This window comes from Dendropsophus ebraccatus, chromosome 11 (genome assembly GCF_027789765.1).
Source record: "Dendropsophus ebraccatus isolate aDenEbr1 chromosome 11, aDenEbr1.pat, whole genome shotgun sequence".
Taxonomy (NCBI): Eukaryota; Metazoa; Chordata; class Amphibia; order Anura; family Hylidae; genus Dendropsophus; species Dendropsophus ebraccatus.
In genome coordinates, this window is record NC_091464.1 from 40,146,439 (window position 1) to 40,162,353 (window position 15,915).

The window sequence follows — 15,915 nt, forward strand, 5'->3', positions numbered from 1 at the left end:
CAGTTTCTCAATTTTCCATCTGCCCAATTAAGCACAAAGCCTCCTCTAAGCACCTGGAATGATTGTCGCTATCTTTATTAGTGACCTTATAAAAATTACAGTAATAACCTCTCCCTTTTAAACTGCTCAGGTCAAAGTGAGTGTTACAAACTCTTAACAGAAAATACCATTAAGGCTCATATTGATGTATTTGACAGCTTTAAGAAGTCAAATGTCAGCGCTTATCTCCACTGTATATTGTGCCCTTCATTTGTGTTTCTTTTTCTACTGGGCATCAGCATTTAGTTCATAGCAAGCTACTTACAAATTTACTTCTTTCTGCAAAGCATGTAACATAGCACAAATTGTAAGTGATAATAATTTTTAAGGTTGTAAAAAGTAGAATGGTGTTCACATTGTAATTATTTTTAATAACACAAATTCTATCTCATTAACCCCTTAAAAACTAAACAAAAAAAGTGGAATGAAATTAAAAAATAAAACATAATTGTGAAACTTTTGAGGGATTTCATTTTTACACTCCTCGCTGTGCAGTAAAAACTGACATGTTAACGAAATTCTGGAGGTCAATACTATTACAGTCATCTAATTTAAATAGTTCTTATGTTTTACTATTCTGATTATAATAGTTCAAATATTCCCCACTGTGCAATGTTATTTTTTTTATTTGAAAAACGAGAAAATGGGGGTAAGTTTAATTTTCTTTTTAACCCCTTCACATCAGCCATATGGCTATATACGTTCAAGGACCTGTCACTGACTGATCGGGACCCTCACAGCATGGCTGCAGGGGTCCCGATCACTTGTACCGCCAGGCGGGGTAGGCCACTTATCTCTGTCCTGTCAGGTCTTCGATCTGTTTGATACGATATGTACAGATTGCCGATAATACTAATGAATGCTATGTTATGGCATAGCATTCATCAGTATATGCAATCTGAGCATTGCATACAGAAGTCCCCTAAGGGACTTGTATATGCAATACAAAATGTGTAAAAAAAAAAAAAAAAATGTTTTAAAACAACTAATAAAAATGCTCCAATAAACTTTTATATTAGCCCCTTTCCCATTATACATATAAAAATATTTTTTAAAATATAAAAAATAAACATACTACATATTGTAGCATGCAGAATTAGCCAATCTATTAAAATATAACAACATTGTTCCCGCACTGTGAACAGCGTAAATGAAAAGGGAAAAAATCCCACCAGAATTGCTAAATTTTTCAAATTATATATTAGGGGGAAAAAAAAATCTAATTATATTTCTTACATCAATGACCTTGGTCATAAAGTGGTTAATTACATTTTTAGGCTGATGTAGCCATGGACGCATCAATAAAGCTTATTGCTGCCAAGTAAACTGATCAGCAACCTACAATTTCATTGTCAATTGGACATGGGACAGGACCAAATCTGTCGAATTGCTGTCTAGATCTCATGGTCAACATGGTTTTTAAAATGTATTTTATCAAGCACATAAAACATGCAAAAATACTGTAAAACAGCAACATATGGACGTAGCATTGGAAAAAGTGTTTTTCATTGTAATTTGGGATATTTATTTTTTAGATTTGTTTTCACTGCTTAGAGCCAGATACGAATACAAACTTTTTTTCCTAATATATAAACATTACAGGAGATACATAGATTGCAGGAAACAATAGTGTGGAGTTGATATATTGACTTCAATGGGAGAGTTTTTCAGGGATGCTTTGTGACATATGTAGAGGGTATTGTGCAGGGAGGGGTAGGAGGTGAGCTGTATCCATCTCCTGTTGTGAATGGTCTGATCTTGACTTGTCTATATACTGGTGTCACCTTTCATGGTAATCCTGCCTGTGATGATAATTATGTGATGTCTGTGCATATGTCATACATTTCCTGGATGGAAAATTTAAGAAATAATTAGTAAATAATTAAATTAATAAATATCAATATCCAGCCCCACTCCAAAACCTGAACTACATATATCTTACATCAGTATAGGCATAAGACAAGGAAGAAAATGACCCTACTTTGGACATATGAATCTAATTTGAAACAGAAATATAATGAAATAATCTATTCATTTCTCTGCAAATTATTTCATGCTACAGTACCTATTGAAATGATGGTCTGTCCTGTCCAAACAGACATAGACATACTGGATCCTCCAGAGCAAGAGAGAGCAAATTAGCTGTTCCTTGCGTCAAATGAGATTTAAGCTTAAAGTGTCACTGTCGCTTTGCAAAACTTGACATATCATAGAGACATGTCAAAATTTTTGGCCCGTCCAGGTCTGAGTGTTTAGACCCGTAAAGATCGGGAGATAAAGCTGGGAGCAGACCAAGCTGAGCACGGTCCTCCCTTGGCTCTGTGTCACGTGATCAGTCGGGCTTATAATGGAACTCGATTGAGCTTCTGATTATACTCCCTGCTCGTTCTCCCGAATGGTACATCTAAACACTCAGACCCGGATGGGTAAAAACTTTTGACATTAGGCTCTGCGCCCGCATCCCGGTTGACAGGTTCCCTTTAAATGACGGCCATCCACTTAGTTTCAACAGTGTGGGAACATAGGGGGGGATTTATCAAAGGGTGTTAAATTTAGACTGGTGCAAACTGCCCACAGCAACCAATCACAGCTCAGCATTCAGCTCTGGTGAAAGGAAAGCTGACCTGTGATTGGTTGCTGTGGCCAGTTTGCACCACTCCAAATTTTACACCCTTTGATAAATCTCCCCCATAGCCTTTTTGTGTTTTCAATCAACTCCTAGTTTTGGTTGCAAAATACTGAGAAAAAATACTGTGTGGGAACATGGGGAAAATGAGTTTTTATAAAGTGATTAACCCATCTAAGGAAAAAAAAAATCTTCTGAAGTGGTTAAAAAACAAATGCAATTATACCTGAGAAGGAGCAGCATAATTATTATCTGGCAGATATTCTGCATTTACACTTTACATGGAGATTTCATGTAATGTATAATGAATAACAATTATCAACATGGAGAGATATGAAACAGATTTCTGAAGTTTTCTGTTTGCACTGGAGGTAAGATGAAACTGGCCACCAACTTGAAAATATAATGAAAATAGAATTTGCATGCATCAGTGTCAAACATTTGCCAACTTTCCTAGGGGAAATGATTAGAACTGGCAGCCCGATGATCCCATTTCATCTTTGATCTGTGATATTCCCAGGCAACATTGAGAAAATGAATAATTAAATTCTGAATCCTAGCTGGTTCCTGATAAGAAAATAAATGATGAGGCGAACATCAAAACTCTTTATAAAGTAAAGGACTTGAAAGATTTTTTTGGCATTTAGAAACATTTGTGTGTTTTTCTGACAGATCCCTCAGCTATGGAGCAATTGGAGTCATTGTTGGCCACGAGTTCACACATGGCTTTGACAGTAATGGTAAATATATTTCCTAATTTCTTGTGTATGTAAATAAAAAGCCTGTACAGTGTTGTTGAATCGATTCTCAATGCCAGCCATGCTCCTTCTCAATGATTAAGGCTATGTTCACACAACGTATGAGACCGGCCGTTCCGTGACCCCGGCCGGGTCACGGAACGGCCAGTCTGTGGTCGGATCATCTCGGCCGGTACTTAAGTACCAGCCGGGTGATCTTTCCGGCAGCAGAGCTCTGATGCGGGAACATCAGCGCGCACCCGCATCAGAGCTTACCATAGCCCACAGTGAAGCGAGCGGCCGGAACTGACTGTGTGAACTGACAGGTCTTTCTGCGGCCGGAATTCACTGAATTCCGGCCGCAGAAAACTGACCTGTCATTTTTTTCCGGCGGCGTATGGGATCCCGGCCAGAGCATATACGATGTGTGTACGCTCCGTCCGGAATCCCATTGCAAATAAGGCATTGTTCCACACCGCAAAACTACGGCCGTAGTTTTACGTTGTATGAACATAGCCTAATACATGAAATATTTAACATAATATATTGGTTAATTCTATAAAAGACATTTGTGTTAAACAGGACGGAAGTATGACAAAGATGGAAACTTACATCCATGGTGGACAACAGAATCAGAGGAAAAATTCAAAGAAAGAACAAAATGTGTTGTAGACCAATACAATGACTATTACTGGAAGCTAGCTGGAATGAATGTAAGTGTTACTGCAAAGTTCTTTAATAGTTTGACAGGTGAAGAATTTAATTTTGAAGCAATGGTAAAGGCATTGTCCAATTGAAGAATATTTAAAGCGACTGTACCCACAATCTGCCCCCCCCCCCAAAAAAAAACCCCGCTTGCATGGTCAGATAGCTGCTTTTAATCCAAGATCTGTCCTGGGGTCCGTTTAGGAGGTGATGCAGTTATTGTCCTAAAAAACAACTTTTAAACTTGCAGCCCTGTGTCAAATTTGTGTCGCCTACAGTTTTGGTGCCCTAGGCCTGCGCCGCCCCTCTGTTCCTGCTCACTGCCCTCTTCATAATTAGGAATGCCCCAGGCAGTATTTCTCCTAATCACCATTCGTTTAAACACTGCACATGTGCCTTAATGATCACATGTGCAGTGTTCAGACAAGTGATAAATAGGAGCCCATGAATAGGAGGTAAAATACTGCCAGTGGCATTCCTAATGGTGAAGGGGGCGGGAAGAAGGGATGGAGAGGTGACACAAGCCTAGGGCACAGACACTGTAGGCCACTGGGCTGAAAGTTCAAAAGTCCTTTTTTAAGATAATAACTGGATCACCTAACCAACAGACCACAGGACAGTTCTTGGATTAAAAGCACCTATCTGACTATACAAGCTGTTTGGGAGGGGGGGGGGGGTTCAGACTGTGGGTACATAGTCGCTTTAAAAAATGAAGGTTACTCACTTTATCCCTCGCCATTGTTGTTCTGATGCTCATTTGTCCCCACTTGCTGAGGTGCGTCACCATTCAAGTGATTGGTATTGACACGCCAGCAGCAGGGGATCGGCCAGTAACATTTTTAAAAAATATTCTTTTCCACCACACAGATCCTTTTAAGGTTACCAGTAACATCTAAGTGAAAGTAGATCTGTTATTAAAATGTGGTGTTTGATCTGAGGTATTTTATGATAACGATAGGGCTTCCCAGGGGCGGATTAACTTAACCATAGACCCCAGGCTGTTCACCAAAAATGGGCCCCCCCAATCCATTGTAACTTTGGCAGCACTAGCGTAGTGTTCATAGTACAAGATAAATAATGTCATGATTCCCTGAATTGTGCAAAATTGCTGTATAAAAGCCACGATTTTTTGCAAATCATGGCAGAACTGTAGCCAGGAGACATTTCACCACTAAAAGTATCAGTCTTTTTGGGTGGCCATTGGCCCCCCAGTAGCTCTCTGGGGCTTCCAAGCACTCTCTGCTTTCTTAGCAACTGGTAGACACTGATATACAGTATATTTAAGTAGACATTAGTAGCTATCAGTCATTGGGAATGGGGCAGAGGAGATAGGCGAGCAAAGAACTCTTAAAAGCAATGGGCTCGCAATTATGAGTCCACTGTCATCTTAATTCTGATTAAGAAACTTTGAAGAGTAATTTGTTAACATGTTATTTCATAAACCTGTTATTGATTGTTTAGTCAGTTGAACTGTTGATTGTTTTCCCAGGTCATGAGGTTAATCTGTGGTTTATTTATGATTATGTAGTGTGAACTAAGCCCTTACTGAGTTCATAAACCTCATGTCACATAATGATTAATAAGTGGCTGGTGCAAAGTGAGTTTCAAAATAATAAACATAGAGCAGAATTTAGTGGAAGGGTATGTATATTGAGAAGGGCAAAAACTACTCTGAACTCTGAATAAACCTCAAAATCAACACACAGTTCTTCTATTTTCACCATCCATTTACCGTCTGTAATATTAAATTCAATAAACTTTATTAATTAAAGACGCACCCAAAGGCCAGTCAGTTAACCTAAACTAGAATAATGCACTAACAGCTGTTATTGCATGGCCAAACCGGAAAATAACAGATGTTATTGTGAAAAAAAAAATATACGGAGAGGAAAAAAACGTTGTTGGAACTTACCCTTAGGGTATAAACCCACACACCGTATATGCAGCGTATTTACTACTGCGATACGCAGCAAATACGCAGCAAACACGCAGCAAATACGCAGCAGATTAGATCTAAATAACTGAACACAGCATCAAATCTTCACCATCACATCTGCTGCGTATTTGCTGCGTATACGGTGTGTGGGTTTATACCCTTAGGGTACAAACACACCCACCGTATACGCAGCAGAGACGCAGCAAATACGCAGCAGATCTGCAGCAGATTTGATGGTGCAGATTTGATGCTGTGTTCAGTTATTTAAATCGAATCTGCCGCGTATTTGTTGCGTATTTGTTGCGTATTGCAGCAGTAAATAGGCTGCGTATACGGTGTGTGTGTTTATACCCTATGGGTGTAAACCCACACACCGTATACGCAGCGTATTTACTGCTGCGATACGCAGCAAATACGCAGCATATACGCAGCAGATTAGATCTAAATAACTGAACAAAGCATCAAATCTGCACCATCAAATCTGCTGTGTATTTGTTGTGTATCTGCTGCGTATACGGTGTGTGGGTTTGTACCCTATATGTGATTTACTCAAATTACACATGATGAGACACTTTACCTTAAAGACAAATCATCTTTAGAAATATTTAGTGATAGGACTGTTGGTCATTAACCTCTTAACCCACTGCATTCAGCAGACAGTTTCTGCTAATAGGTCGTGCATTGCCCTGTGCTGGCAATTAACTGTTTAAATGGTGCTCAAAGCAGCATTTAAACATCGTAAATATGCATCAGTGGTGGTAAAGTGGAGCAGATCAGCTCCCTGTGATGATAGGAACCAATCTATTGTCATGGCATTCCACAACCTATAGTAGAGTGATGTTCTGATGGTTTAATGTAAGGCTATGTTCACACAACATTAAAAAAAGAGAAAAAGTGGACACTTTTTCTCTTTTTTTAATGTTGTGTGAACATAGCCGATAACTGCAATTTAATTGACTTAAATGCAATGTATTAAAGTCAATGGGAGTACAGACGTCCAATGCACACAAGGTATAAAATAACAAGTTGTCAAAATTATGTTCATGTCAATTATTTTCGGATGTCTATTGCAAACAGCTGGTTATTTTTTAGTTGATCACACAGAGTTTTTATTTTTTCACCATTTTTTCCTTTTACCTTTTCTACTAATTATTTCAATGGACTTTTCAATTAATGACACACCCAAAGGCCAATTAGTCCGCCTGAAATAGAATAATCTACCAACAGCCCTCTTTACACCAACGGGCGACCAGACAGCAAAGTGATGTCTGCCATTTTAGACTCAAAATGATGGACGTGATTTGTAACGGAGCTTAAGAAACGTTGTGTGAACATAACCTAATACTGTAGTATTACATAAGCAATCAAGTAGTGGCTTATAGAAGTCCTGTGTGGGAACTTAAAAAAAAAATTGAAAAATACAAAAAAACTACAAAAATGTTCAACAATGTAATTATGTAATTTGACCTGAGAAATCAAATTAACATGTAAGTTTGACTGCACAGTGAATTTTATAAACAACATGTGTCATTGCAAGAATAAATTCTGTCCTGCAAAAACAAGCCATAACATGACTCTGTAGATTGAAACATTTTATTATTATGGCTTTTAAAAGGCAAGAAGGAAAGGGAAAATCAAAAAATGAAAATTCTCCTTGAGGGGTGAACCTTTGTAAGCACGTCATCTTTTTACATTATATGTGAAAGACACAATGTATTATTCCTGTAATCTTTGTATCTTTTTTGTACAATATGTGTGTGATCATATTCTATTACTATTTTAGGTAAAAGGATCAAAGACTTTGGCAGAAAATATTGCAGACAATGGTGGAATGAGAGAAGCCTTTCGTGTAAGAAACTGTATATTATTCTAAAACAACAACCTTCAATGTATATATATATATATATATATATATATATATATATATATATATATATATAGAGTTAAAAATCAGTCTCTTCATCTATAGTTAGTGACTGGAATTTAATATCTAACCAGCCCTCTTCTCCCCTTTCTCTAATTTCCCTAATTTTTTTGCGTAATTTTGAGCCTCAAAAATGTTTTATGGGCAAAGTAACAAACAGTCTTTTAGGGACATTAAACAGGTTAGAAAAGGGTCTATGCATTACATTTTACAGCTGTAAAATATTATTCGGTGGGAATTCCCTAATGTCTTTTTGTTGAGTTCAGTAGACAAGTTAATAAAACTGCAATTTTGGGACCTTCTCTAAACCTTAAAATGGACACTTTACAGCCCAAAAACCAGAACTGTATGTAAACATACTTTCAGTATTGTCTAGCTATTGGATCTATTCTATTAGTCTATTAGATTGTAGTAATTCTGGTTAAGGTCATTAAGGAATTGTTGGAGTTCAGGTGTTGTGCCCTTCCAGAACTGGACATAATCCCTAAGTGACTCGCTTATTATAAAACAACAGCTGCAGACTTACTAAATAAGGAATCCTCAATGCATATGTCACATAGCAGACGCTTCCTTTGGTTCCTCTGTATCTGACTAAGGGCCCTATTACACCAGCAGATTATCTGACAGATTTTTTTGAGCCAAAGCCAGGAATGGACTTCAAACAGAGCAGGTTATAAGGGAAAGACTGAGATTCCTCCTCTTTTCAAATCCATTCCTGGTTTTGGCTTAAAAAAATCTGTCAGATAATCTGTTGGTGTAATAGGGCCCTTACTTTAGTTCACCTTTTATGTTGTCTGGCATTGCTGGAAGCAAGTTTTCCATATCCCAGACTGCTGAGTAAGCAGGGTGATATCTGTGTTAACACTCCAGACTTCACCTATTCTGCTACTGGTAGCCACTGTCCTTAATGTAGTTTTTTCTTTCATGAGGTATTATTAGATACCAGTGACATGAGGTTTTATAACCATTAGCTCACTGTTTTTGGTTATTACTTTATTCCTCTGGCTTTACTTTGCTTATCTTTTTTATACCAGGTTTTTCCCCTCTTTTAAGTGTATTTTTTCTGTTATCACTAGGCTACATCACTATTTATGTCTGTCTTGCAGATTACGTGTTTCTTATGTTTTTTTTTTTTTTACCAGTCTTAATTAAAATGATCTATTTCCCTAGTCATGATTTCTCTTCTTTGGTTGCGTGTTTGGTAGACATTAAATTTTTTTGTTTATATCTCTCTGGGCCATATAAGTTTTATTTTCTAGTAGAAAATAAGACAAAAGACAAGAAAGGATAATGTTTCTGTGGGGACAAACTAAAGAGAATACAAAACTCAAAGCTGCTTCACAATTCTTCCCAATGAAGTCATAAGTAGAAAAATATCAGCATTTTTATGTGAGGTCACCAAAAATTTATGCAGATATTAACCTAAAACATGACCTAATAATCTAACTTATATGGAGATCAAAGCACTGAAATACCTACAGAAAATGCACATACTGTAAAACAATTAGACTTAGAGCAAGGGTAAGAAGGGGTTTGTTTTCTTAGATACAAATATCATCAATAATGTTTAAGACAACTGCCGTGTCCCTGAACCTTTGTGTCATTGCTGTTCTGTGTGTACGTAGGTTGGCACTAAAGGTATATGTATTATTGGGTATTCTGTGGATGGTAAAGGTCTTACTGTATTTTGATCACTAGATGTCACCGTCTGCTATGGTATTATTCTGAGCACATGCAGAAGGAATACTGCTATACCTGACATACCACATGTCTGCCACTGTTGGCTTGTCAACCAATCACTTAATAAGGATACTTTTCTGTCTCACTGAGTTTCACTCCACCAATAGTTAAGCTCCCAAAAGTCTATATGAAGAGGTGGAGTGAGCCATGTGCTCTGATTAGTCTGACATTAGTTTTAGTTTCAGTATCCTTTGTGTATCCTGCCAAAGCCTTGGGCCAGTGAGTGTCTTCCCAGGAACTGGCCAGTCTAAGTGTTATTGTACATAAGCCATACAACTCAGGTATGGTTGCCACAGGGGGGCTCTAACATATCCATGCTAAGGGGTTATTCTCATTGCCCCAGAGCCTTTTATTCTCTAGAAGCTTCAGTCATGCCAGAGGATTGGTGAACAGCAACTACACCAACATACCCTGCTGCACCTTTCCAGTTCTTTAGGATTATACTAATGGTTGGTTGACCCTTACTTGGGGCCTGTACTACTGGACGTGTCACTTGTTCCCCTCGCCCAATAATAGACAGATCATCATAGCCATGAGTATGGGTTATTTCTCAAGTGTATCTCCACTGACTCCGAAGTGGTTACAGCCCCTCCAGAAGAGTACTTACTAATTGGATAGGACCCCTCAAGGTAGTCTGCCTTTTTTCAAGTAACCAAGTCATCTAAACTATACCTCAGTAACTGGACTGGGCCCAGCATTTAAAGTCTTATCCAGTGTATGTATAGTCTTCCTGCTAACAGCAGTGATTTCTCAAGAATTATCAGGGACCCTGACAAGCCAACTTCACAAGCTAGTATTGCACCTTGCGTTAAAGGACTTTGTATTGGTTGTGCTGCACCTTTAAGAAATCTCAGTAAACCTTAAGGTCCTATTGCGTAATAGAAGACAACGATCGGTCGACATGAACGATGTTGAAAGACAAATGACTAATATAGCAGCGATCTGCTGCCATCGCTCCATGGAATAGGAGCGGTAGCAGCAGACCACTGCTATCTGCTATGGCCTGCCTGGACGATCAAGCGATCACCTGGTCAGCCCCCCCCCGCAGCTTCCTGCGGCCCCCCTGTACTCACCAGCTTGCTGCAGACGCGTATAATAGCGCCGGCATCAAACGGGGAACGAGGAGCAAGAGAGAGCTGACATCACTTGTTTGCTCTTTTCCATCATCCTGTGTAATAGGGGCTTTATCCTGTTTAAAGGGAAACTAACAGCATGGATATGCACTTATCCGGGCTGCCCTGGGCTGACAGTGCGCCAGAGGTGTGTATCTATTTGTGGAAATGAGTAATATTTAAAAATAAATAACAACTTGTCCTTTAAGAAAGGGAATGTGTTAAAAAAATGTTGGCTGTACTGTGTTATACTAAATTATTATTTTCTCTTTAGGCATATAGAAAATGGATTCAAGAGGAAAGAAGTGGAAAAGAGGAATTGCTTCTTCCCGGTGTCAATCTTAACAACAATCAACTGTTTTTCATAAGTTATGCTCATGTAAGTCACAAATATAATGATAGATTTTTTAGAAACAGTCCACTTTTCAGAAACAGTCCATTGCTTATTTAGGCTATGTTCACACAGCGTCTTTTGACCTCCATATAAAATGATGGCCAACATTTTGAGTCTAAAATAACGGATGTCATTTAGCTGCCTAGCCCTCCCTTAGTACAATGACGGGTGTAGGTACATTATTCTAGTTTGGGGTTACTAATTGGCCTTAGGGTGCGTCCGAAAATAAGAATCATGTTCATTATTTTGACGTCTGCGGTAAAAACGTCTGTTATTTAATGCATTGTCTGCATTGGATGTCTGTCTTTCCATTGACTTCAATGCATTGCCATTGCAGTCAGTTAAATCGCTGCAAAAACTGACATTTTTTTAAATATCAAAATCGTCTGCCTTTTCTCTATTTTTGACGTGGTGTGAACATAGCCTTAGGGGTGTTTTTACATTTAGGGATTTTTTTTAAACTACTAGTGCTATTACTAGTGCTCATTAGGGAAATCTTCATGAATTTGGTCTTTGCAGGCATAAAACACCACACAAACATGATGGAATCCCCACACTTAGGATGTTTAGATATCTCTTTCAATTCATACAATACAATACATTTCAATACAATTTAATACACAAAAATCACAGATCTTACACTAAATAATATTTAATAGCTGTACATTCTGTATTCATGGAACATCCCTCAAACAATTACTTTAATTATTGGCATATGTTTACTTTAATTATTGGCATATGGAATCACTCAGATATGGTTAACCTGTAGAACAAATACCATCCAAAATGTAAAAATGCAGATTAGTCCATTGCTTACCGATCTTACAGAACTGCCAATAATAGAAAACATGCTTCAACAAGAAGACTGTAAGCTAAAATGTTAGAAAGGATTTAAAAAATCTTTCAAGATGGAAATCCAACACGGAAAGATGCAAGATGTTGGGTGTTTTCAGCCAGCTGTGTGTAAAAATTCCATGTGTTACAGCTGACTGAAACTGACCTTTGATGGTGTTATACTATTAAATTATTCTAGCAGTTATCATAGTTTTATTTCATTTTATTGCCTAAAGGTTTATGTTCTCTAATTATGTCACAGGTAAGGTGCAACACTTTTCGACCTGAAGCTGCAAGAGATCTAGTTATGACTGGAGTACATAGCCCACCTCAGTTCCGGTAAGAGTTCCTGATCTTGAATAATATTTGAATCAATGTCTGTTAAAGAGGTACTTCTGCAAAACCTTTTTTTTTCTTTTAAATGAACTGGTGTCAGAATGTTAGAAAGATTTGTAATTTAGTTCTTTTTAAAAATCTCTTCCAGTACTTATCAACTGCTATATGCCCTGCAGGAAGTGGTATATTCTCACACATTACTCCCTTCTGCCACCTCTTTCCATGTCAGGAACTGTCCAGATCATTAGCAAAACAAAACCTCATAGAAAACCTCTCCTGCTTTGGATAGTCCTATCATGGACAGAGGTGGCAGAAGAGAGCACTGTGTCAGATTGGAAAGAAAACACCACTTTCTGCAGGACATACAGCAGCTGATAATTTACTTACATTTAAAAATCTTTCAGTACTTAACAGTTGATTTGGTAAAAAAAAAAAAACCTTTAGTACTTCTTTCATTTTAGTCTATGGCAAGGGTAGGTAAAAAAAAATCCAAATATTTACATTCCTTTTTTCGGAAGTAATTTTAAACTCAAAATGAGGGGTGTCATTTTTTTTCAAGAACAAAGAGGAAAAAACATCATGGGAACATAGCCATAGGGTTATGCAAATTGAAGATATTACTGGTGTCAAATGATCGAATTTTCAAGCACTATGTGGTATATGTGAGAGGCTTCAGTGGTATAAAAGTCATATTGAAAGTACATTTTTCCAGCCACATGTAACCTCAGAAACTGTATCATGTCAGTACAGTATGATCGTGTGACGCCTCCTATTCATGGACATGCCAGTTATGGTTACTTGTGGCCTTGGGTTGTCACTTAAGCATATAACTAAGTGCATAGTAAGAGATATCAGCACTGTTCAATGCTGAATGTCCCACTGGTTTGGCGACCAATGACAAATTGAAATGATTCGCACTTCTGGGATCTGGCCCACATCTGAGATGGAGGTCACGTGGTCTTCATCTCCTGCGGAAGGGGTGTGGGGGGGAGATGTGTGCGGGATGGAGGGAGCTGGAGAAAATTGCTTTTCAGAGATTTTCCTTGACTTCTATGAATAAGTGCATTACCAGTGGGACAGACAAACTGCAACACTCAATTACAAAGTAATGTAATTTTTCATTTACTCTGTAACTGTTATCTATTTTATGTATCAAACTTCAAGCCAGATGTCCAACTACATATGTACAGTAGCTGGATCCCTCTAGTCTTTATTTAATTACACTAACAGCTTGGCGTTACATTGATTTGGTCACAGAACTAGGGGTACGTCTTTTCTCCAAACAGAGCAGAGAGGACACAGAGTACCGGCCAGATAGACTTAATTTCTATTAAATTGGGATGTGGGCGCTTCCGTGTGCGCCTGCATCTGAATTCACCATTGCACACAATGGAGAGTGCGGCCGGTGCCACACTTTCCATTGTGTGAACCGACAGTTCTGTGCAGCCTCTATTCAATGAATAGCTGCCACACAAAACTGACATGTCAACTTTTCTTGTGGCCACTAGGGATCCCAGCTGGAGCGTATACTACTGTATATGTATACCCTCCGGCCAGGATCCCATTAATTTCAGCACAATTCATATATTGAATTATTCATGGCTGTTGTTGCAAATCGCAACAACAGCCGTGATTAATTCAAAATATATGTTGTGTGAACGTAGCCTAAAAAATTGTGATCTATCCACGACCTAACAGTATTTTACTAGGAGATCTTTTGCTATGGTACCTAGGGTCTATAGTAATAGCTTCATAGATGTTGGAGAAGAGTACTGAGGATTATTTTACCTTCATACCTAATATTATTAATAATGATATTTACAGCTTATATATTGCAGCACATTTACAGAATGCAGGCTTCCATGAAAAGATAATCTGCCAATGTAGTGTGCTGCCATATACAATGTGACAGGAAATTAGCAATGTACATGGAATGGAAAGTAGTGAGAGCCATAGACACTTTGACTTATTTAGTCTCACCTAGCAATGTGGTTCTGTTAATAGCTTTTTTTGTGTGGAAGGAAAACAAATGTAGGTATTCGAGTACCGGAACAATAAAAACTCGATGATTTATCATTTTTTTCCCTACAGGGTAATTGGTGCAATGAGTAATTTTGAAGAATTTCGCAAAGCTTTTAAATGTCCAGAGAACACATTAATGAATCGTGGAAATAATTCATGCCGAGTTTGGTAGAAGCGAAGACTATGAGATTTTGTATAATACAAGGACTGCCGTTTGAGCTGCTGTATAAATTGTTTTATGGCATTTCATTTTTGGAACCAAAGAGGATAATCCACTTTAACACCTTAAAGCTATTTGGAAAAATTATTATGGGGATTAAATGTTTGTGCTGTTTTTGGATTACTCATGGATACATCTCACATTTTAAGAGACCATAGCCAAGTATATGCTGTCTTTGTGTATTGTAGCATAAAGAGGACCTTACTTCAAAAGACAACAAACTGTCAGCGGATCGCATTTTGTAAAGCTTGGCTGGTAGCCAGGAAATAAAAATCAAAAGGTTGAATAATGATTGCTCCAAAAATGTTTTTTTTTTTTTTTTATTGTTTTTCTTTTTTACTTTTTAAAATTTATAATAACTTGGACAAATATGAAATAAATTAAAAGAGTTCCCATCTTTTACATATTGAGGTAGTATGACCAACCTGATAATGTGCTCCATCTCCATCTTATTGCCCATTCATATCTCTCCTAATTTTATATAGCAGTTAGAGATGAGCGAACCTCGAACATGCTCGAGTTCATCCGAACCCGAGCGTTCGGCATTTGATTAGCGGGGGCTGCTGAAGTTGGATAAAGCTCTAAAGCTATGTGGGAAAACATGGATATAGTCATTGACTGTATCCATGTTTTCCAGACAACCTTAGGGCTTTATCCAACTTCAGCATCCCCCGCTAATCAAATGTCGAACACTCGGGTTCGGATGGACTCGATAATGCTTGAGATTCGCTCATCTCTAATAGCAGTGGTAAAGGATGTGATGCATATAGAGATGAGCGAACCTGGAGCATGCTCAAGTCGATCCAAATCCGAACTTTCGGCATTTGATTAGCGGGGGCTGCTGACCTTGAATAAAGCCCTAAGGCTATGTGGAAAAGACGGATATAGTCATTGGCTGTATCCATGTTTTCCAAACAACCTTAGAGCTTTATCCAACTTCAGCAGCCACCGCTAATCAAATACCGAACATTCAGGTTCTGATCGAATCGAACCGAACCCGGTTCGCTCATCTCTAGATGCATACTTTGAAATCTACACTGAGCACCGGTGGTAGTGCCACAGGAAAATGAGCACTTGCTATTTGGTCTCCTGTTTATAGTTGATTGTTGGATCACCCTGGTCACCATGATCATCCTGTTTTTGTGGAACACATTTAACAAATAAGGAATGTTCAAAGTAGACATATCTTTAAAATCAATGATTTATCACAGAGCACAACATAAATTTCTTTGTAGCTGCGGAAATCTGTTTTGGGGAAAATGCTGGTGTATATTATGATGTAGCATAAAG

At 38.1% G+C, this 15,915-nt stretch overlaps 1 protein-coding gene across 1 annotated transcript in view; it reads left to right on the plus strand.

The window, feature by feature from the left end:
- The window catches only part of PHEX (phosphate regulating endopeptidase X-linked), a 164,402-nt gene extending 149,220 nt beyond the window's left edge, over positions 1-15,182 (plus strand). Inside the window, exons 17-22 of the mRNA XM_069944443.1 lie at positions 3,338-3,405; positions 3,985-4,115; positions 7,827-7,892; positions 11,094-11,198; positions 12,310-12,386; positions 14,475-15,182. Coding sequence (XP_069800544.1) covers positions 3,338-3,405; positions 3,985-4,115; positions 7,827-7,892; positions 11,094-11,198; positions 12,310-12,386; positions 14,475-14,577 — 550 coding nt within the window. The 3' untranslated portion in view covers positions 14,578-15,182. The remainder of the gene's footprint in view (positions 1-3,337; positions 3,406-3,984; positions 4,116-7,826; positions 7,893-11,093; positions 11,199-12,309; positions 12,387-14,474) is intronic.
- The last annotated feature ends 733 nt before the right edge of the window (positions 15,183-15,915 follow it).